At 42.7% G+C, this 22,253-nt stretch overlaps 1 protein-coding gene across 5 annotated transcripts in view; it reads left to right on the top strand.

Annotated features, from left to right (window-relative positions):
• SEPTIN11 (septin 11) overlaps nucleotides 1-22,253 on the top strand; it is a 182,014-nt gene that overhangs the window by 98,164 nt on the left and 61,597 nt on the right. For all 5 annotated transcript variants that reach the window (XM_082264718.1, XM_082264716.1, XM_082264715.1 and 2 more), the window contains exons 2-4: nucleotides 4,212-4,332; nucleotides 10,039-10,234; nucleotides 17,835-18,021. In XM_082264718.1, the coding sequence (XP_082120844.1) occupies nucleotides 4,212-4,332; nucleotides 10,039-10,234; nucleotides 17,835-18,021 (504 nt within the window). The remainder of the gene's footprint in view (nucleotides 1-4,211; nucleotides 4,333-10,038; nucleotides 10,235-17,834; nucleotides 18,022-22,253) is intronic.

The raw sequence follows: 22,253 nt of genomic DNA, 5'->3' as shown, positions 1-22,253 counted from the left end.
GCTCCAGAAGGGCCGTCAATTCCCCTCCCTTCTCTATCAACTCTCTCTTTTCTGGGATGCCTTTGGGCCTAGTCCGTTGTTCCAGTGTATGTATCTCCCTAAGTAGCTGGTTCCTCCTCACCTCCTTTTCCTTTTTCTTTGTGTCCCAATACCTATTAATCAGACATGGGAGTAAGTCACACATGTGCAAGTCACAAGCAAGTCTCAAGTCTTAACCTTCAAGTCTCAAGCAAGTCCCAAGTTACTGTGGCGAAAAGCAAGCAAGTCAAGTCAGGTCCCTGCTAAAAGTCAAGCAAGTCAAGTCATTTGTTTTGGTCAAGTCACAAATCAAGTCAAAATACTGATCTACCCCAATTTTCACCTTTAAATAAGTTAAAAGTCAGTGGTCAGGAAAGGTTTTGTTTTATTTTCAACATTAAGAAAACTGCTTAGTACTTTTTTCTTGGCACATTAAAGAAACACTTTGAATGCCCAAACAGCTCAAAAATCCTTCGTCCGGTCATGTTTCAACACCACAGTCACTAAAAACATGCTAAGTATTTTCATTGTTAAACAGCCAGTGTCCTAAAAATCAAGTGACTGTGGTGTCAGAAACATAACAGGCACATTCATTTTGCTTTAACACATCTTGCGAAAATGCAAATATTTAATAACCTAAAAAAGTAAAGTAATTTCAAGTCATATGTCTCAAGTCAAAGTCAAGTCTCAAGTCATGAATACCAAGTCAAAGTCAAGTTGAGTATTTTATTAATTTTAGTCAAGCAAGTCTCAAGTCCTCAAACTGGTGACTTAAGTCTGATTTAAGTCAAGTCATGTGACTCAAGTCCCCCACCTCTGCTATTAATATCCCCCTTATACAGTATAAGCTTTATCTAATTCCCACAGGGTAGTTAGTGAAATCTCTGGTGTATCATTAATAACGAAGAAGCTCTCCAACCCCTTCTTTACTTTCTGGACTAACTTAGGATCCTGAATGAGCAATTTTTTCAGTTTCCAGCCCCTACCTCTAGGTGTTGCTGAAACTAGACATAACTGCACTATCACTGGGGCATGATCAGAGAGTGTGATTGACTTAATTATCGCATCCTTAAGGGAGACTAGGAGTTGATGCTCTATTAAAATGTAACCAGTCCTTGAATAAGACCCATGTACTGAAGAGTAATAAGTGTAATCTCTAAGTTCTGGGTGTCTCACCCTCCAGGCATCCACTAGTTGACACTCTCCCAGTAATCTCCTAGTTTCATTCTGCTTTTGTAATGGGAGACTTGAGGTCCCCGTCGATAAATCCAGCCGTTGGTCCAACCCCATATTTAGGTCTCCCTCTACAATAAGCCTCCCCTCCTGGAATGTCATCAAACTTTTCAAGGTTTTCCTCAAAAACGACCTTTATTTGGGGAATGAATGTTTGCAAAGGTGTACTTCATATGGAATAATCTTCCCTTAATAAACAAAAACCTTCCCTCGGGGTCTGCTAGCTGCTCCTTCAATGTAAACACTCCCATCAAATCCAATCACCACTCCCCGCAAATGGCTCGAAACCGAGTCGCCGTAGAACCACGTAGCAAAAAAACAGGAAGACAATTTAATCCCTGATGTATGTATAATATGTGTTTCTTGTAGGAAGGCTACTCCGGCCCCTTAATGATGCAATTCTTTAGTTACCTTATGTCTTTTGCTAGGTGTATTCAGGCCTCTAACATTGTATGACACTAGATTTACCAGAGCCATGGGCAACCAAAAGAGCTAGCCCTCTTTTCCTTGAGAATAGACCTGGAGAGGGGAAAAAAAAAAAAGAAGGCGGCCCCTGCCCCTCCCCCACCTCATTACCCTTCCCACAGAGGTAATCCCCTCAGAGGGTTGGACAACTGTCCAGATCTTGTTCAATGTATGGATCTGGTGACCCACTACTGTGTGCCACCTCCTGTCCATTCCTTCCCAGGACACCACCCTGATGCTCCGATCCATCTCCACCCACTGGAGTGTTCTTGCCAGGGTCTCAGCCGATAGGTCAGCATATAGCTGCAGATTCACTCTTTCAAAAGTGATCCCAGCGGAGTTCTGGGCCTTTTCCATAATTATCATGTTTTCTTCTACATATGGGAGCCTTACGATCACATCTCCTGGGACACCCCCAGCTTGGCTTCGGTATCCTCCCACCCTATGCACTCGATCAATTTTTAAGGTTTCTGGGGGCTCTTTCCCCAGCAAGGGGTTAAAGCGGCATCATACCAATGTTATCAGGTCTTCCTCCTGCTTCTCTCTTAAGCCCTTTATACACACATTTTTCCTACAGCTTCGATTTTCCTGGTCCTCCTAACTTTTAAAATAAAGATTGGTTAATTCTCTGCAGCGATTTCATCTGTTTACCTAAATCCTCTAGTAGACAACCGTGAACATCGAGTCTCCCCTCCATTTCCTCCACACACCCAAATACTTGGCCAATGTCTGTCCTGACAGCCGCTATGTCTGATTTTAAAGAGGTTTCCAGTTTAGACAGCAGACCCGCTAAGACTTCTTTAATAAGAGGTAGACCTTCTTGGGGTTCCTCCAGGGCAACATCCCCATCTGCTGTTAGGGCTGGGCTTTCCCCTTTAGGGGCTTCCATTTTGCACTTTAGGGCCCCCTTGAAGGGATCCTTTCAGAACCTTTCGGTCTGGTTACTCCTAAGCCACTGGTCCTCCCTGTTTTGAGTTTCTCCATTATCGGTTTTTGTTTGCCCTTCCCTGACCGCTCTGAGGGTCCTTGTCTATGGCTATCCTGCCCCTCTTCCACCATGCTTGTCTCTGCCGACAGGTAACACTGGATGCCGCCTGGGCTAGGGGCAGGTTGGTTTACTTTATTGGCTTTTGATTGACCTTTCATCTTCAATCTCAAATAATCTCCACTATGTAGTGCAACAGTGAGGATAAGGAAAGGTATCTTACCGACCCTGGATACTTAACAGTAAAAGCGAGTAACAGCGTTAAATAATTTGCTACTGAGCAATAAGCGCAGTCTCTATAGGCCAGGGGAGCTCGAAACCAGTCAGATCAAGGACAGTTTAGCTGAGGGCGCAGGGGGGGGCCTTCAGGGTATACAGCAAACAGCAGAGAGGTACAGTGACAATGGGCCCCTCTGTAATTCTTATGAGGAGCTGCTTGTCACTATTAGGTTTTTACCCTATAGTCCAGGTAAGAAGGTCTGTCACTTGTCTTCTTTTTTAAGGGGGTCGCCGGAGAAATGGAGCCAATAGCGAGATGGTGAACTATGCTGGTTTAGGGGTCTTTGCCAGGGCTCCCCCCTCCATTCAGGGAGGACAAAACACCACGGAACTTCCCCATTCAGCATCTAGAGGTAGATATAGGAGAAGATCAGCGGGCTACAGCATCAATTGAGCGATGGGCGAGTCATGCCTCTCAATCACAGTGGCAGCAGGAGAGGGAGGCCCTGGGTCAGCAGCAAAGGACCCGCATCTCATTCAAGATATGCCAGACAGCGTGTCTACTCGGAGCATCAGGTGGAGACGGCCGGGATCCGGGTGGCGGTCCGCCTACTCCAATGTGAGCATGCGCGTCATCTCATCACGCCCCTCCCTATGTACTGTAGTCCTTAGCTATGGTCAAAGGACATTGAACGGTTGGTTTTAAGAAGGTATCCTGCTTGCTGCAGTCTCTAAAATGGCCATGTCAAGAAGTGAGATTTATTTGCAGTGATGCTCAGTGCTTAGCTTTAACTTGGCTTTAACTTGTGACCAATCGCTAACCAAACTAGCCATTAAATGGCTAGCTAAAAATCGCTGCTAATCACTGCCATTAATGACTTGGAGCAGTGATTAACCGTTGATACAAAACCACCTGTCGGATGAGGCCTAAACTGTTGGGATTAGTCGTCCAATGGAAATCCCTTGCTTTGCTTGCAGGTGTCTTGTACTAAACGTTTATCATGACAACACATTGTCAGGTGGTAAATTTTCCAGTATGTATTTTCATTGAATGTTTAATTGCTAAATAAATCTGACATGAATTGAAACCCAAATAAATAAATAAAAAACTAGAATATTAAAAGCTAAATGTAGCTTGCATGCACGCAACAATAGGAGGAGATCAATTAAATGTTTCCAGTGGATACAATACTAAAAATATTTCAAGTATTTTTGCAATGTAAATTTACAGTAACATTTCTTGAAACAGCTTTTTCACAGGTTTGTTAAATATGTTTCTCTTTTTTTATAGTCACCGAATGATGACCTCAGAGCATTGTCTTTATCTGGGCACGTTGGGTTTGATAGTCTTCCTGACCAGCTTGTCAACAAATCAACTTCACAGGGATTCTGCTTTAACATATTATGTGTTGGTGAGTGAACTAATTTTCATGTATTTGATTTTGCGAGGTCTGTCTACAATAAATTCATGCTCGAGCACAAAATTGCAAAGATATGCAGTGTGTAAACACTTTATTTTCTTGACACCCCCAAATCTGCATCAGAATACAGTGCGAACTGTGGAATCAGAGGGGAATTGGATCGCGTGGGTCTGAACACCCATGCGATCCGATTCCAGTGCAAAAAGTTCAACAAAAAATAAGTGTCCTGCACCATTTTGGTCCTAATGCAATGCAAATTTAGCCATACAAACTGTATGGCTAAATTTGAATTGCATGTGATGTGCACAGCAATGCGGTGCGAAACACATGCGACGTCTGGCATCGCACAAGTGTGAATCCAGCCTAAGCGCCCTTACACAAATATGCACATGAATTGCCATGCAGTTTTTTTTTTTTTTTGCATGTGTGTGCATTTTCAAGGCACAGTTTTGTGCAATTACACAGTTTTTCTTGGGCAGAAGCATTTAGAGTAGGGATTTTACAGGTGAAGGCATGTTGCAAACAAACAAAACTGCATTAAATATATGTACTTTTGTGCATTTTCCATTCATTCCAATAAACCTACTATAAAACAAATGTAAATGTACAAACATGCTATACGTCCTATATTTGAAAAAAAAACAAACCCTGCAGCACATCTATGTTAAAGTACCACAAAGTAGTGCTTGGGGCCCTATCCCCAGGCCATTTATTTCAACAAAAATCTTCCACAAAAATTATATTTGCATTTAAGATGCATTTTATGCAAGCTTTTTAGCTGTAAAAAGCCTTCCTTATGTAAATATCCAAAATGTTTGGGGGGTCTATTCTTTCCCCCACACCCATCTTCCAGTGGGTCAGAAACCTGTGCTTCCATTTTGAAAAAAAAAAAAAAGAAACTTAATCAGGGGCTAACATCTTCCTTATTCTCTGCTGGCCCACCAATGAGGTCTGCAACTGATCTCACTAATGCATCATAAAAGATTTAATGTAAGTGCACAAAAAAAGTTTTCCTTTTACATGTGACTTAAGAATGTTCAAAGATTGGCACGCAGAGCTGTTTGCGCCTGGGCTTTTCACATTTGGGGAGGAAAGGATCTGCTTTGTTCTTTACCTGCCAGGGCATATTCTCGACTTTAAACCTCAGGTGGACAGACCATTTTCTGCACTTTTGCTTCTTTTTAACTTACAGATTTCAGATTTTAAAAAAAGACTATCCAAACCATGCAGTTTCTAAATGACCAGCAGAACAAAAAGATGATGCTACTGATTTTTTTTTTTTAAGTCCTGTATAGTTGCACAAATGTTTCTATCAAAAATATTTTTGATTATAACACACGATAAAATCCATGTTTAGCGCTCACAAACACAACATAACTTACAAAACTGCTACAAAATTTTAATCTAAGTGCCGGTTCACACTAATGCGATCACAGACATTGCATATGATTCAGAGCGCACTGCTCCTAAAACCACATGCGATGTCTGTGCGGTGCGAGTTCAGCCATACAGTTTGTATGGCTGAATTCGCACCGCAATCACAGTGAACACGCACAGGACCCTTTTTGTGGTCCGCAGCAGAATCGGATCGCATGGTGGTTCACACTATTGCGATCTGATTCCTGTGCGAACTGTCAGATCGCACTGCGATATGTGATGTGATGTGGGGGTGTCGTTAACTTTGAATTGACACCCCCAGCGTATCGCATATGGCAGTGTGAACTGCCTGTGCTGCGGATGCGATGCGGGAACACGCAGTATATTCGCAGTGTTCCCGCATCGCAATAGTGTGAACCGGGACTAAAGGTAAAAAAAATCCCTAAATAGTTGTAAATTTAACATTGTACCTTTTTGCAAAAAAAGTGAAGATTAGTACACATAAGTGTAAATAAGCAACTTACTCTAAGGCCCCGTTCACACTGGGGCGATCCGACTTGCCGGGGCGACCTCATAGGTCACAGCGCGCTGCTCGCACCGCGACCTCGGAGCGGCCGGCACGGACTTCATAACATTGAAGTCTATGCAGGTCGCTCCGGGTCGCCCCAAAGAAGCTCCGGACCCTTTTTCTAAGTCTGAGCGACTTGTGTCGCTCCTATTAGAACGGGTCCATAGCTTCTCTATGGCGAGCGACCTACAGCGACCCGTCAGGCGACCAGGTCGCCTGACATGTCGCCCCAGTGTGAACAAGGACTAAATATCTGGGAGTTATAATGTTCCAAATACAGCTTTCAGAATTTGTAAAAGACCCCAACACCATACATTCTCTAAAAAACATAGGAGCAGTAGAAAAAAAAAGATGGTGCTACTGATTTTGTAGGTCCTGTTATAGTTGTGCAAATGTTTGTCAAAAATATTTTCATTAAAAATCATAATCATGAAATCATCAAAAATAAAAATTCATTAAAATCATTAGCGCTCACAAACACAATTCCTACTATATCTAAAAGCTAAAACTGTATTGAGTTATAAAATAGAAAATATTTGTAAATTTACAATTGTGCCCTTATGGAAAAAGCTGAGGGAAATAAGTAGATGTCCAGGCATGCGATATTTAAGCAGTGTATGAAATTTCAGCTGGCACCCTCTGGTGTCTTTAAAAGAGAAGTATGGCTTTGTTTTTTTTGAGGATTATATCGGGCCGATGCTGCATCTGTCCCCTGGGGCCTCTGCACTGAGAACCGGGTGATTGAACACCCCCCATCGCTCAGTTCTGACAGCTCCCTGAGCAGAGAGCTGCTGACTGTTAGTCAGCAGCTCTCTGCTCTGCCTCCTCCTCGTTCATTGGAGTGCTGGGCTGTGGAGGGTCGAGGAGCTGGCTGAGAGTTTGAGCCAGGTGGACCGACTTCTGTGACGTCAGCAGAGAGTGGACTTCAGACTGATCTCTGCTGAAAACGGGTCACAGAAGTGCAGAACGGACTGCACTCCTGTGATCCATAGGAAAAGTACAGCCAAACGAGCTGTTGAGGTTGCTGACGAATGCTGACTCCTTAACAGCTAGCTATTCCCTGGTTTTTAAGGCTACAAGCATTAAAGTATTGCAAGTCTTCGCAACGAAAATACCGTGCTTCAAGAAATAGTGTATGCGATATTTTAGTAGCATTTTTTCTGGTAAATTCCCAAAAAATTTTTTGAAAGATGCTATGAGCTATTTTGCTGCTAATCTTGAAGCGGAAAATATCATTTTGTGAATTGAGCCCTGTATGCCTTATGTCAGTGGCAGCAAAAAGGTTAAAGGAGACCAGCAACAGCAGCCCCTATACTTCTGTCATGTCAAGCATATTTGAAATAGCTTTCTATGGTAAGTCAATACTGGTCATAAAGTGCACTTGGAGCAAACTAATTTTTAATTACAGGTGCTCTGTAGGCTTCTTTGAAAAGCACTCAGTTCACCCTTTGTTTTCTTTAAAATAATTATTTGAACTACTCTGAGAGTAAATTGATCCATAGACATCAGGACAAAAAATTCTCCAGTTCTAAATCGTGCTTTCCAAGAAAGAGAACCCAACTAAAATAATTTTTAACATTTAGATTAAAATGAATCCCTTACACATTTGCTAATACATGTGAAGCCACACAACCATGCCAGGGTACATCTGCAAAGTGTGGCAGCCAAATTGTGACATAAAAATATATGTACCTTGCTTTTTGTTGAATGTGAACAACAGAATTTAGTTTGATTCTCTTTGGTGGCTAGTAGGATCGAGTGCTGGGGAATTTTTATGTTGCAAATTCAGCCTATTGTGTTAAACCCTCCAGCACTCTTCCCCTGTAAAAACTGCCTACTGTCATGCTCCCTTCATTTCCTATAGGGATAAAAAAACATTTGGAAAATGTGGGTAAGTTGCATAAAAAATGTATTGCCATAAATATAAAAGCATAGTTGTGCACATGCCCTCAAATATCCTTGCATTCCATATTTTTCTCCATTTTATTTGTCAGGCCAGATAGTTCTTTATACACTTCGCATTCATATATTTAAAAACTCTCTGATAAGAACAAGTTCTGGCAGATTTGTTGTGTTTCATTAGCCTATACTGTAATTGGTTGCAAATCTGTTTATAATATGTAAAATGCATCTTGATAATAGAATTTTAGTTTCCATCTGGTGGTGCTTGAATGTAAAGGTAAAATTACAACTGCCATTTGACTTTATTTACATGAACGATGTGGAATAAAGCAATTGCTCCAGGTTCAGTGAGCGAACAGAAGCTGTATATGTTAGCTTGGATAATTATGTAGCAGTGGATATTGTTCTTTGCACTAATGTCTCGTTTCCACTGAGTGGTACGGTTCGGTTCGGTTCAGTACGGTATGGTTCGGAACGGTACACATTGCGTTTCCACTGCCAATAGTACCCTTTCATGATAGGCGTGGTGTAGCAGGAAAGCTGTGATAGAGGATTCTCTGTCAACCAATCAGAGTTCTGCAGAGTGTAGCTCCACCCTGTTGGTACGATACTTATGTGCTTGGTACCCCAACGAAAGGGTACCAAAAAGTGGTACTGTACGATTCGGAATTAGGGTACCATTCATAATGGAAACGGCATAAATAGCGTACCGTACCAAACCGAACCGTACCAGAAAGCTCAGTGGAAACGAGCCATAAGTGTCTTCAAATCCGAGAACTAGCTGATGTGAAGAAGATGCAGGGATCACTTACTAAAATCTCTGCATGCCTGAGAAGCAAATAATTCATAATTGGTATTGATGAATACAAAATCTTACTCGAAAGCTTGTGTTGCTTTTAAGCATAAGGTCACTAGCTGGATAAGTAGCTATTAGCTTGCTTAGCTCAACATGTACATGGTAATTGTTGCCCAATCTTTATGAACCTGTTTTCTTGATCTGTCCATCCAGTACCAGTGTCAAACTAGATTATCACAAAGAACACAAAAGAGGTGTTGCAGATGACCACATATTTGATCCAGTTCCACATTTTGTAGCTGAATGTTTGATCCTGCTAGGCAGGTAACAGTTGAGTGGCAGAGCTGCATACTTTACTACCAAGGCCAGGTATTATTTTATTATTAATTAAAAAACACAAAAAATTTTTCTGTTTTAAGGACTGTTAAAACAGAAAAATATCATGTGTAAAATCGATGATCGTTAGAGATGTTGCTTTGGGTGCCAAAAGCTTTGTTAACAGGCTTCAGTGATGGAATCCAGGCCTGGCGATCCCTTAGTAACCAGATTTGTTTTTATTTTTTAGTGCAGCTTACGGTCTGTGCCTGGCATGTAGATGCATTATTTTCTGGTTCCAGTTTGTAGCACAGATACCATATTTACCGATGGGCATGTTTATGATAATTGAAATCCCAGTTGCCTCTGGGGTTGATGATTGATTTACAAGCTTATACTGTGTGGCCATGAATGGTAAATCTTTCTTTTAAGTGCTCTTTTGGGACAGTTTTATTGCTTGCTAATTTCTTAGATCTGTTGAAATCCAAAAACTGGGAGCTAGGAGAAAGCCTACTTTTAATATGTGCCTTGTGATTTTTTTTTTAGCCCAAGATCTTTGATTACTGTAGTTATAGTACTGATGACAACCCTCAAATATACTATACTAGAGTAGGAAAACATGTCAAATACGAAATTCCCACAGACAAGTTTAGGAGCCACAAGGGGAAATATTGCACCACTTAAGAGCTTTTTTTTAACAGTAGTTTGACATCATCACAACCATTGTTTCTGTTTTTAGGGGAAACTGGCATTGGAAAGTCCACTTTAATGGACACTATATTCAATACAAAGTTTGAAAGTGAACCAGTTTCTCACACTGAGCCCGGGGTCCGGTTAAAAGCAAGAAGCTATGAACTTCAAGAAAGTAATGTTCGTCTGAAGCTAACTATAGTTGATACCGTAGGATTTGGGGACCAGATTAACAAAGATGACAGGTATGTATACTGAGAAAAGTTTAGAACTATAGTAATTGTTACATCCATATATACAAGCTCTGTTTACATACTCTATATAATAGTAACACTGGCATTACTTATATACTGCATTATAAGAATTCCCAATTAAGTTCTTTTGTTTGAATACATTTTTATCAGGTGGTATAAATGGGGTCTGATACCTGAAGAAAAGAGCTTTATAATGTACCCATTGGGGTAATTTGACTTTACTAATTGTTGCAGTAACATGTAATAAAAGTGGGAGGAAATCTCCCCAAAGTGAGGACAAACTCCCTGTTAGACAGTTTTTACTGGAATAGGTGTCCCCATTGGATGATTTTCCTGTTCCCGAAACAGCTGTAAAATTTTTGATTTCGCATCAATTTCTGTCCTGGTGAAAATGGACAAATAGAGAAGGTAAATCTACCCAGCACAGATGCAAACAGCAATGAGAAATGAGGTTATGATCACTAACTATGGCCTGTATGAAGAAGAAATAGTAAGCTGCCCTCTTGATAATGTAAAGATATCACAATGTTCCACGTGTTGCATATGAGTTGAAACAAAAGGAATCTGAGCGTTGTACTCCAAGGAATGTACAATACCACAGTTACCTTTATGAAGTTGGAATATTCATTGGAAATTCAATAAAAAGCTTTTAAACTTTCCCAGGTTACACAAAACATAAAGGCTAACTTACCTTTCTGAGCATGTTTCATGTTGCACCCTTTTTTTGGGGTCTAACATGAAGCATAGTCAGAGTCTGGAGCCCCCCACCCTTAAACTGCCACCACCCCCTTTTACAAAAGCTGGGGAGCTTCTCCCTGCTGGCTCCTGTCAAATTTGAAATTGGCATGGCTGTGCATGGCTCTACCCACACAGCAGCATCATAGCTTGAAACAAATACTCATTTTCTTAGAGCCACAAATATTATTGGCTCCCATATTTTTAAGACTACCCTCAACCTGTACAGAAAATGGCAAATTTGATCATAAGTGACACTGGGAAAAAAGATGACAAAAATTTTTTCCTGCTATGCTACTTTTATTTTACGTTTTCTGTTACATGTAGCTACCTTCAGGTGATTGGACACTGGCAAAAAAAAGCTGTAGGGACATACTTTTGATATAACTCTCCCACTCCCAGCTAGACTCCATTTTTTTTTTTGTTTTATCATTAGGTGATATACCTCTTTCTCTTTCTGGATAATTTCTTTTCTAGACTGTTTATTCATCACTTGGGTGCACCAAAACCACAGTGGCTCTTAATGCAATTTCCACACCTTGCCCGAGCTTTGGGAGAATGTGATTAGAAGATGTGGGGCCGACCTGTATGTTTTGGGGTTGTTTTTGCACTGAATCCTGCTGTGGACTCTCCCCTTGGCAAATTGTGCAACAAGTGGAGTTAGCTACAGGGTGCTTTACAGTTCCAGAGCCATGGTCTGCCCTTCTCTATAGACCCCTGTCAGGGTATGCCCATCATAGTGAGTGAAGCCAGGAACTGTTTATATCTCCCATATTGCTGCTACTGACATAGTTGGTACAGGACGGAAGTCTTTTAGACATTTATCCCTGTGTACCCAGCTATCCTCCTTTTTGCGATGAGATACAAACCCCTGTCAACCCTCCTGGTGGCCGGGTCTAGAGCTCTAGGATGGTGGGGTTAATTGTGCTTTACCATTTAGCTGGTTCAGCCTTTAGCTCCCTTGTGGGTTTTAGTACATCAGGGCAGGGCCCTAGTACCCTTGCTTCTGAAGGTTGCGCCATTCTGATTCATTCTTTTTATAGTCATTCAGCTGAGCATCAAATCCATCTTTAGGGGTCTCCCTGCCCATAGCCAGCTGAAAGTTTTGTCTTCAGGTTTACGGTACTGCGTAAATGGCTTGGTGGGTACTCTTTGCCAGATATCCAGAAAAGGCCTTTTTTGTGCACATGCACAGGATTCTCTGGCTTAAATGCTGGTCATCTGTTTGGGCCCTCTTAGGATAACTAGACCAAAGAAATTATGGGAGGTTTGAGTACTCTTTTCTCCCAACAGAAAAAGGATTGTGTCTTTACCAGTAGGTCCTCAACTCTTAAGGTTAGAAAGAGTTCCTTTCATCCCTCTCAAGTTTACACTGCTGAATCTAAGCAGGAACATATGTTCGTACGAAGACATGGCCTTCCAAACCAGCTAAGGCTAGTGCCAAGGCCTCTTTACAGTAATGTGGTGTCCCACCTCTCAAAGTGGGAGGAAGTCTGTCAGCCTTCTGGTCACATAACATTTCAGATGCCTGGGTCCCGAGTGTTGTTTCCAGGGGTTACAAACTAGAGTTTTGCTTTCTGCCTCCTTCTCACTTTATTCTCTCCAGCTTGTCCCCTTCTCCATTTCAGCAGACAGATCTGTTTGCTGCTGTACAACAGTCCTTGATCAAGGTGTCAGACCTATGTATCAACAGAACACTTTCAAAGTTTCTGTTCAAACTTCTTTGATTTTCCAACCAAATCAGCAATCGACATTACAAATTTGTCACCTGCTCGTAGCCGCCTTAGATTTCATGTAGGTGCTTACCTGGTTCTGCATCTGCTCCGTTCTCAAGGGATCCAAGTTTTGGGATAAATGAACAAGCTCCTGTTAAAGAACCAATCCTCTGTCAGCCAGCATCAAACAGATGGTACAGGCCCTGCAAAGTTGTGTTGGATTCTCAACCTCCAGAAGTCTTCGCTGGGCCCATCTAACAGATTGGATTTCCTGAGTCTGACACTTGGCACATCGTCGTCCAGTATTTCTCTATCGTTCATCGACAGACGCAGCTCCATCATCTTTAGACCAATGGGCTATGCTCCTCCTATCAGGTATGGGCACTAGGCAGGAAAAAAGCTTAACCACGCCTATGGGGCTGTCCCTGCAGGCATAGCCCCACATACTCTGCTACCAGCAAAAAGTTTGTTTCTGCCTAGTTTTAGAAATAGGACCTAGCTCCCTTCTGGGACTTCGGTCTTAGCTTTTAATAGGGAAATTTAAGTGTTTGTTTGTATTTTTTTATTTTCACAAGTCAGTTCCTGAAGTACCAAGATCCAGAGGAACTACAAGCAACAGCCGGCTGTGGTTTCGCACTGGATAATCTAGATCCTTAAGGTCTCCCAGCCTGGCCAGCGAGCGTGAGCAGGTTATAGTCCAGAACTAGGCCTCGTCACAACAGTCCCCCGACGGAGGGGACGAGCCTATGAGTGGACAAGTCTAGCTGGGAGGCGATCGACCTGGAATGCCCTGAGTCGCAGCATAGCCCCCTGGCTGACAGCACCCCCACCCTGGGTGGTAGGGTGAGTAATACTGTCCCCCCAATCCTCTGGCAGTCTCGGGGTGGACGTGCGGCCCTCCTTGGGATGGTTGGACCCCCGGGTTCCCTTCCATTCCCCCAGCCCCTCTAACAGTCACGGTGGTCCTTTGGCCCCATCCTACCCCCACGCCCCCGGGTTAGGTAGGAGCTGGCTTTGCCACTTGCTTCAGTAAGGGGGGATGGATGCAGTTGTTGCTGACCGGGCTGTCTAGATCGCACCGGGGTTCTCTGAGCAAGTTCCTGGCCCCCTGGGGATTAGTGACTGGGGCAGGGATGTCTTTTGGGCTACCTGCGGCGGTTATAGGCTTGAGGGGGAGCGGCTGTTTTTTCATCCGTGGGTCTGCGCCTCATGTGGCTGGATTGGGCCAAAAATTGAGGCTGCGGCTTGCGGCCTACTCGCGGCTGTCTGGGTACCATGCCAGGCTGTCTGAGTACCATTCCAGGCTGTCTGAATACCATGTCAAGCTGCCCAAAATGCCTGACTGAGCTGACTGGCGGATGCTGATCGGCCCAAAAATTGAAGCTGCGGCTTGCGGCCTACTCGCGGCTGTCTGAGTACTATGCCAGGCTGTCTGAGTACCGTGGCAGGCTGTCCGAAGTGCCTGACTGAGCTGACCGGCGGATGCAGGTGGATCACCTCACGCGGCCGGATTTGGCTGAAAATTGAGGCCGTGGCTTGTGGCCTACTCGCGAGTACCATGTCCAGCTGTTCGAGTACCATGTCAGGCTCCTAACCAAGCTGTCCGAACTGCTGATCAAGCTGATAGGGCTGACGGCAGACCCGCGACCAGATCGGGCCCAAAATTTAGGCCGCGGCTTTGGGGCCTACTCAAGGCTGGCTGACCGAGCTGCTGACCTGGCGGTTTGAGCTGCTGACCAGAGTGATAGAGCAGCAGATGGGCATCTGCCCTTCCCCCCCTTCTTCAGGGGGGTGGACATATGGACTGCCTGGCGCCCCCCTTGAACCGGGGGGGCACCGTTGGGACATTGTTGTGTGGGGGTACTCTGCCTGCGCGTCTGCGTGCCTCCCTTATCCCCTTTATAGGGGGCCATGTCCTCTTATGTCATTTATGGACTTTAGCCGGCGTCTCCTGGCGGAACTGCGGTCGGCGACCTCCTCTGCTTGTTATGCTCCCAGGGTGAGCTCTAATGGGTCTGCATCCACGCACTTTGGGTGCTCTGCAGTGAGGATGATTCCTATTTTACTGCACATGCACATGCAAGGGCGCTGGTGGATGCACTGATTGTATTGGTGCAAAAAATTTTAACATTGAGGGCGCCGGTTCCCTCGGGGCCTTTTCTCGCCTACTGTGACAAAATTGTCACGCGTCATTGGCATTGTTCTAAGCGCAATAATGGTTTCGGATCAGGCTTCTAAAAAGGCTCTACAGATCTTCCTTTACGGGGGACCGCCTATTTGGGTCTTTGTTGGAATCTGCTAATAGCAAGGCACCGCATAATAGATGGGGCCCTTATTTTTCAGCAATCAGGTGGCCCCTTCGTGCCTTTGGCACGCAGGAGCAAGGGGTGATTGTGGCGGTTCCCTCTCCGGAATGCTTCCAGGGATTCTATTCAAACCTGTTTACTGTGCCCAGAAATGAAGGCAAAGTACGTCCAATTCTGGACCTCAAGGTGAACCGAGGTACAGAAGTTTCGAATGGAATCCATTTTAACGATAGTGGCGTCTCTACACCAAGGAGGCTTTTTGGTGGCTATTACTTCTGCCCACAGAGTATCTGAATTGGTGGCGTTGTCCTGCTGCTCACCTTATCTGGGGGTCCACAGAAATAAAGTGGTACAAAAATTGGATTTTTGAAAGAACTTACCGTAAAATCCTTTTCTCTGAAGTTCATCGACAGACGCAGCACCCGCCCCTCTACTTCTGAGTGAATGGGTTTTTTTTGTCTTCTAAACACTGCTTACAACTAAACTGATTGCTGATAGCAGGGTGTGTGGGGTTATGCCTGCAGGAACAGCCCCATATGCATGGTTAAAGTGGAGTTCCACCCTTATTTTAAACTTACCTCCATCTTCTCGCTCCGGGTCACCTGAAAAACAAATGGATAATCGCAATTTTTTTTTTTTTTTTTTTTTTACTTACCTTGTAGAGAAAATATACTTACCTTACTTCCTTCTTCCTCCCCTCGACGGCCGCGGCCCGTCGTCACTTCCTGGCTTTTGCAATGATTCCTGGGAGCTGAACGTCATCGCTCCCAGGAATCATTGCGCCTGCACCGGCCCCGACGTCAGTTCCGGCGCGCGCTCGTCATTCCCTTCTAAACAGCTTCTGGGCATGCCCAGAAGCTGTGGAGGGATGACGCGTGCGCACCGGAAGTGACGTCGGGGCTGGTGCAGTGCATCGTGGGACCGAAGAAGAAGGAAGAGGACGCCGAAGAGGATCGCGCTGGCTTCAAGCTGCCCACACCTGAGATGGCAGCGCTGGAGAATACTTTTTCAAGGTAAGTATTTCTCCTAAAAGGTAAGTGCAACCCGGGACAGATCAGAGGCTAGCCATTGTGGAATGTACTAGCCCTGACTGTCCCGGGGGTATTTTTTTTTTAAAAATGTGCACTGGGTGGAACTCCGCTTTAAGCTTTTTTCCTGCCTATTGCCTATTCCTGAAAGGAGGAGCATAACCCATTGGTCTAAAGATGATGGAGCTGGTAACAGTCTACATCCACAGACTATTTTACTGTGAGGGTTATCACATCTTAGTTAGCATTAGCTTGTAGCTTTTTTTCTTTTTTTAAGTACAGAGTAATTTTAAAAATAAATAAGTAAAGTTACTAGCAGACATAAAGTGCAGGCATCATCAAATGCATGCACATAACAGCTTTCATGACTCTTCTTTGTCAGAAAAATTGGCCATTATGAGCTAGAAAAGCTTCAGTCCTCCAAATAGTGTTGGAGCTTGCCTCCTGCCCCCCACCTTCACATATTGCTATTGGCTCATCACTATAATGGGCTGCTTCACTGACCTATAGGAATGTGCAGTAGACTGGAAGAAAATGTTACCTACTCGTTATGTGGAGAAGAAAAATTGTTTTTTCTTTTTTGCTGTGATGAATTTTGAGAAACATCCTAACATCTGGAAAGAAAAAAAGGAGAACTTTCCAAAAAAACATCAATAAACAATAATATTTCAACATGACAAATAGAAGAAGAAAATTATATTAAAGCTCTCTAAAGATAATATATTCACGTTTGTCAGTGTTCTGGAAATGTTATACATTTTTTGCAAAAGTGACAGTATAAACATTTATATTTAATCCACTTTTGTTTTTTGGTGGCCCTTTAATCAGAACTGTATATTTTTATTTGCATTTACATTAGAAAGCATACTGACCTAAATTCCAGTATCCAGCTGACACAACGAATCTAAATTATTCAAACATTACAGCATATTTGCACATTAAAGACGTATGACCTCCAACAACCCCTTATCTCCGTTTTGTTTCCTTGTATGGTCAAAATGATCACATCAATCAAAAGCGGTACTTCCACACAGCTATCCCATGGGTCATTGCCTGTTGAAATAAAGAGCCCATAAGGAAGTCTGGACAGGAAAAGGCAATCATTCACTGTGCTCCAGCATTACAAATTCTTTTTTTTTTTTTTTTTTTTTTTGTGCTATCAGATATACATTTAGCTATTACGTTTTATCTCTTGCTGGTTTAATTAGTTATTGTTTATTTCTTTTGCCTGATTGCATGACTTTGTTGCAGGGGTATAGAGATGAAAAAAATCTATTCTAACTAACTTCATTGGTAATAACATCTGTGATCGTTCTCACAGCATTGCCAGGTGATGATAGGGATCCAGTCATAGTTTGGGCCGAGAGCTGCTAATGGCTGGTACTATGATTTCTGTTATCAGAACTACATGCGTAATATTTAAACCCACCCCTGTGCATATGTGCATGCCACTTCGAAGACAGCTCCAGTCTATTAAACAGTGTTTTTTTTTTTTTTTTTCAAGCTGTTTTCCCTGTTTGGATCTGTTGGAGAGCATGCTATAGCTCATACATGAAAATATCAAGTTACAAAATCCCTGCATCCTTTTACGTTTGACATATAATATGTAAATCTTTGCCTATATGTTTACTCTTTGCCCTGCTTTACACGTTAAGAATGCTTTGTGTGTATTTTTTATTTTCTTTGTCTATCATACAATGTAACCTTTTCAACTTTTGTTTTTCTGCAGCATTTTTCCTGCTAAATATTGACCATAGTACCAGGGAGTCAAAGGTCAACTCTAAAATTGTTCTGTGCTTAATTGCAGCTACCGTCCTATCGTTGAATACATTGATGCTCAGTTTGAAGCATACCTTCAAGAAGAGCTGAAGATCAAGAGGTCGCTTTATAACTACCATGATACAAGGATTCATGCCTGCCTTTACTTCATTGCTCCCACTGGCCATTCATTGAAATCTCTTGACCTGGTCACAATGAAGAAACTTGACAGTAAGGTTCGTGTTCATTTGAGGTGATTAACTGCAAGGTTCTTGCTGTCAAATGTGCGCCCAGTTATTATATTTTTCAAAATATTTAGAAAATAGTTTTTTCTCTTAGCGGTAAAGAAAATTTATGATGGCATGTAATGGAAATATGAATCTAGTATCACAACACTCCTGAAGCCTTTGCTAGTCTGGTTGCAGGTCAAACAAATATACAAAATGGTGAGATTAAAAATTGCAAGCAAAACATCCAATAACATAGTATTCAACCATATATTACAGAGACCAAAGCCCAACGCGTTTCGAAGATTAGACTCTTCTTCCTCAGGGGTGGTTCTGAATAATGCTCTGTCAACACAGAAAAATAGTCACAGAATCGTGCATTCAATAATGAATTCATATAGCAATTAGATCGTTTGGACACAAAACATTTTTACAAGATATAAATGCTGAAAGCACTTACAGGGTTGGCTATGTATAAAGTTCATGACGCTTGCAGAAAACTCTTAAAAACAACAAGTTAGCACTGGGCTACTTGGCAGTGTTCCACTTGTCAGAAAGGTAGAACTTATCCATCGAGTGGTAGGAGTAGATAGTAATAACGGACAAGGCCAGTCACGTGTCTCCCAATGTGGGCAACCGAAGTCAAATGTTAGTGGACACCAAAGCTGCACAATGGCCGCAGGAATACTAAATAGAAAAAAGTGCAGGAAGATGTATGAGGTAGAATGTTTTAATAGGCTGTGTCAAAACAGAGACTACAAATTAAATTTGTCTTGATAGTAAGGGTTCAACATTGTATTGCCTCATTTAGAGATTAAATCTTATTTATAAAATATATAGCAGTATTTGAAGGAATCAAATGTGGCTTTTGGATTTAATAAGCCATTAAAGTGTGTAATAATAAAGGGCATACTTTAGCATTATTGCCTACCATGCATAGAGAGGTCTCCCTAAGTAAGATATCACAGCCAGTTTACAAATAGTCCTACCTTCACAGATGCAGAGTTTCAGTAACCGACACCCTCATGGCTTCCGACAGGCAGAAAGTGTGCTGTGGAAGGCCATGGGTCGGTTTAAATATTACCTTAGATTTAAATAATTAAAGTTGCGGACCGCTAGCTGGTGTCCGCTTAGGGCTTTCTGGATCACAGGAGCCGTGTCCGCCCTCAACTAGTTACGCATGTCAGAACGGCATGACGCGATGGGGGCGGAGCCGGCGTCTGCGTTCCACTGGCACGGGATGGAATCCGGGAGCGTGGAACGCAGGCGGATCCCATTGGTCAGTGCAACTCTCCACACCGGAAGTATTGCATAGGTGGAAATGATTGACCAATAGAGAACGCCGATGGAGTACGGTGTCTCTCACCGTGCCGGGATGACCACACTGGGGACACCGACTGGACAAAAAGCATCCGATGAGGGTTATGCATAAAAAAAAATTTCTTGCATTAAAAGTGCAATATAGAAATTATCATCTCCTGATTCAGCTATATATCCAATTATTAGGTTCAATTTTCTTTAACACTGCCAAGAGCCACAGCGTACTTGTTGAACTGACAAAGATATACAAAGGCACACATGGCATAGTATGTACAAGGATATAATGACAATAGATATAACATTATAAATATTACCCTGGAATTTGCATCACATACAGACATTAATCATCACAGTCCTAAATACAGTGGAACCTTGGTTTACGAGTGCCTTTGTTTACGAGCATTTTGAAAGACGAGCAACATTTTTTAAAAAAATCTGTCTTGGTATACGAGCACTGTCTTGATATACGAGCAGTTTTATTACACTATAACCATGCCATCCCCTCTGTTAATGCCCTCTGTCACATGTTATTATGTGTCCCAGTGCTTCTACTGTATGTGAAGATGCCGATATGTACTTATCAAAGTGTTTCCCTGCACTTACTTTGTACGATTCCTGTCCCTGTGTCTCTCTCTGGTTTCCGTCCCCTCTGCTATCCCCGGCGGGAGGGGCCGATCACTCCTCCTGACGTCATCTGAGGAGGAGGGGGAGGAGAGCTGCAGAGCAGGACTAAGTAATCACACAGTGCCACAGACTCTCTAATAAAGTATAAATCAGCATTTGTTGTGTGCAGTGCAGGCACATGGACACATGATGTTATTTAACAGAGGAGATGGCATACTTTTACTGCACAGGAATGTACTTTATATATAATACAGCATATCTTTATTCATTACATTAAATGCTTGTGGAACGAATCATCTGAGTTTCAATGCTTTCCTATGGGAAAACTTGCTTTGATATACGAGTGTTTTGGATTACAAGCAAGCTGCTGGAACCAATTATACTCGCAAACCAAGGTTCCACTGTATAGTGAAAAACGTACAATTTGTATCAATTTCACTACTTATATTTATAAGAATCACAGACAGGGGGAGTTGACTAGATTTCCATCCCACCGGAACTGAAACCCTCCAGAAATGGCCTGAAGGACATCATGCCATTCAGGCCTGGGGGCTCAGTTGCCTTGAGGGAATGTATCCACCTCAGTTCCAGTTGGAGGAGAGTTTTGTTCCAGTCTCCACCTCTGGAACTGGGGTGGACACGGTCTAAGTTCAGAAACTTGATTTTTGGAAATTTCCCAGAATGCACTAGGCTAACGTGCCGTCCAAGGGGTAGATCTGGATCAGATTTTTTCATGCTATTTATATGACGGTAAGCACGCCTCCAGAATTCTAACTTGGTCTTACCTTTAATGACAGTCATATACACTGCGTTTGATACAGTTCCCCACAAGCGCTTAATTTATAAAATAAGGTCTGCAGGTATCGACAGCAGGGTTTGCTCTTGGATACGGAATTGGCTAAAAGGCCGTGTCCAAAGGGTAGTAATAAACAGCGCATACTCAGACTGGTCTGAGGTAGTAAGCGGGGTGCCCCAGGGCTCAGTCCTGGGACCAACCTTGTTCAATTTATTCATAAACAGCATTGAGGAAGGGATCAGTAGTTCGTTATCAGTTTTTGCAGATGACACAAAATTGGCCAGGGCAATAACTGCACAGCATGAAGCAGATATCCTACAGAATGACCTGGACAAAATTACGGAGTGGGCAACGACATGGCAAATGAGGTTTAATGTGGAGAAGTGTAAGGTTTTGCACTTGGGGACCAAAAACATAAAAACACAATACACGTTAGGAGGGGAACCCTTGGGGGAATCAAAAATGGAGAAAGATTTGGGAGTCTTAGTTGATGATAGATTAGGCAACAGCATGCAATGCCAAGCGGCAGCTTCCAAAGCCAACAGAATATTAGCATGCATAAAGAAAGGGATGTATTCCAGAGATAAGACTATAATCCTTCCACTTTATAAAACTCTGGTCCGACCGCATCTGGAGTATTCTGTCCAGTTCTGGTCGCCAGTCCTCAGGAGGGATGTGTTGGAGCTGGAGAAAGTCCAGAGAAGGGCAACTAAACTGATTAGGGGGTTGGAGGACCTTACCTATGAAGAGCGGCTGCAATCGCTCAATTTATTTTCCCTGGAGAAAAGACGTCTGAGAGGGGACATGATAGCAATTTATAAATATCTTAATGGGGATCTCAGCTTAGAAGAAAAGCTGTTCATTCGAAGGAATTGCATGAGGACTCGAGGACATACAATGCGATTAGAGGAGAAGCGTTTTAACCTCAGGCAACGTGGGGGGTTCTTTACTGTTAGGGCTACAAGATTGTGGAATTGTCTACCACAAGAGGTGGTTTCTGCGGGTAGTATGGTGACTTTCAAAAGACTCTTAGACTTACATCTCAAGGATCAGGAGATTGAGGGCTATGTTAGATGATTACAGTCACACACACCTACACAGGTTGAACTGGATGGACTATTGTCTTTATTCAACCTCGCCTACTATGTAACTATGTAACTATGTAACACTTGTATTCACATGAGCCTGTTTTTTTTTTTTTTTTTTTTTTTTTTTTTTTTTGAGCAGAGTGACACTACATAAAACTTTGATTGGCTTGGAGAGAATGTGAGCAGTAGTGTTTTTTTCACTTTTATTTTGTTTTTGTTTCCAGCATCACTAATTTCCTGCCAGGATTATAGCACCAATAGTGTTTACAGGGGTAATAAATAACAAATTTAGCAGTAGTTGTAACAAATAGGTGGTTGCGCCTTTTTTTTTTTGGGAAATTATTTTGTTGAGTTTGGATTAGTTAAAGTAGTTAAAGGGATAAATCTAGAAACCTCTTTAAGGCTTAAGGCTC

Source organism: Pelophylax lessonae (assembly GCF_965119305.1).
Source record: "Pelophylax lessonae genome assembly, chromosome: 1".
Classification (NCBI taxonomy): Eukaryota; Metazoa; Chordata; class Amphibia; order Anura; family Ranidae; genus Pelophylax; species Pelophylax lessonae.
Note: the sequence above shows the minus strand (reverse complement) of the source record. Positions and strands in the feature narration are given on the sequence as shown.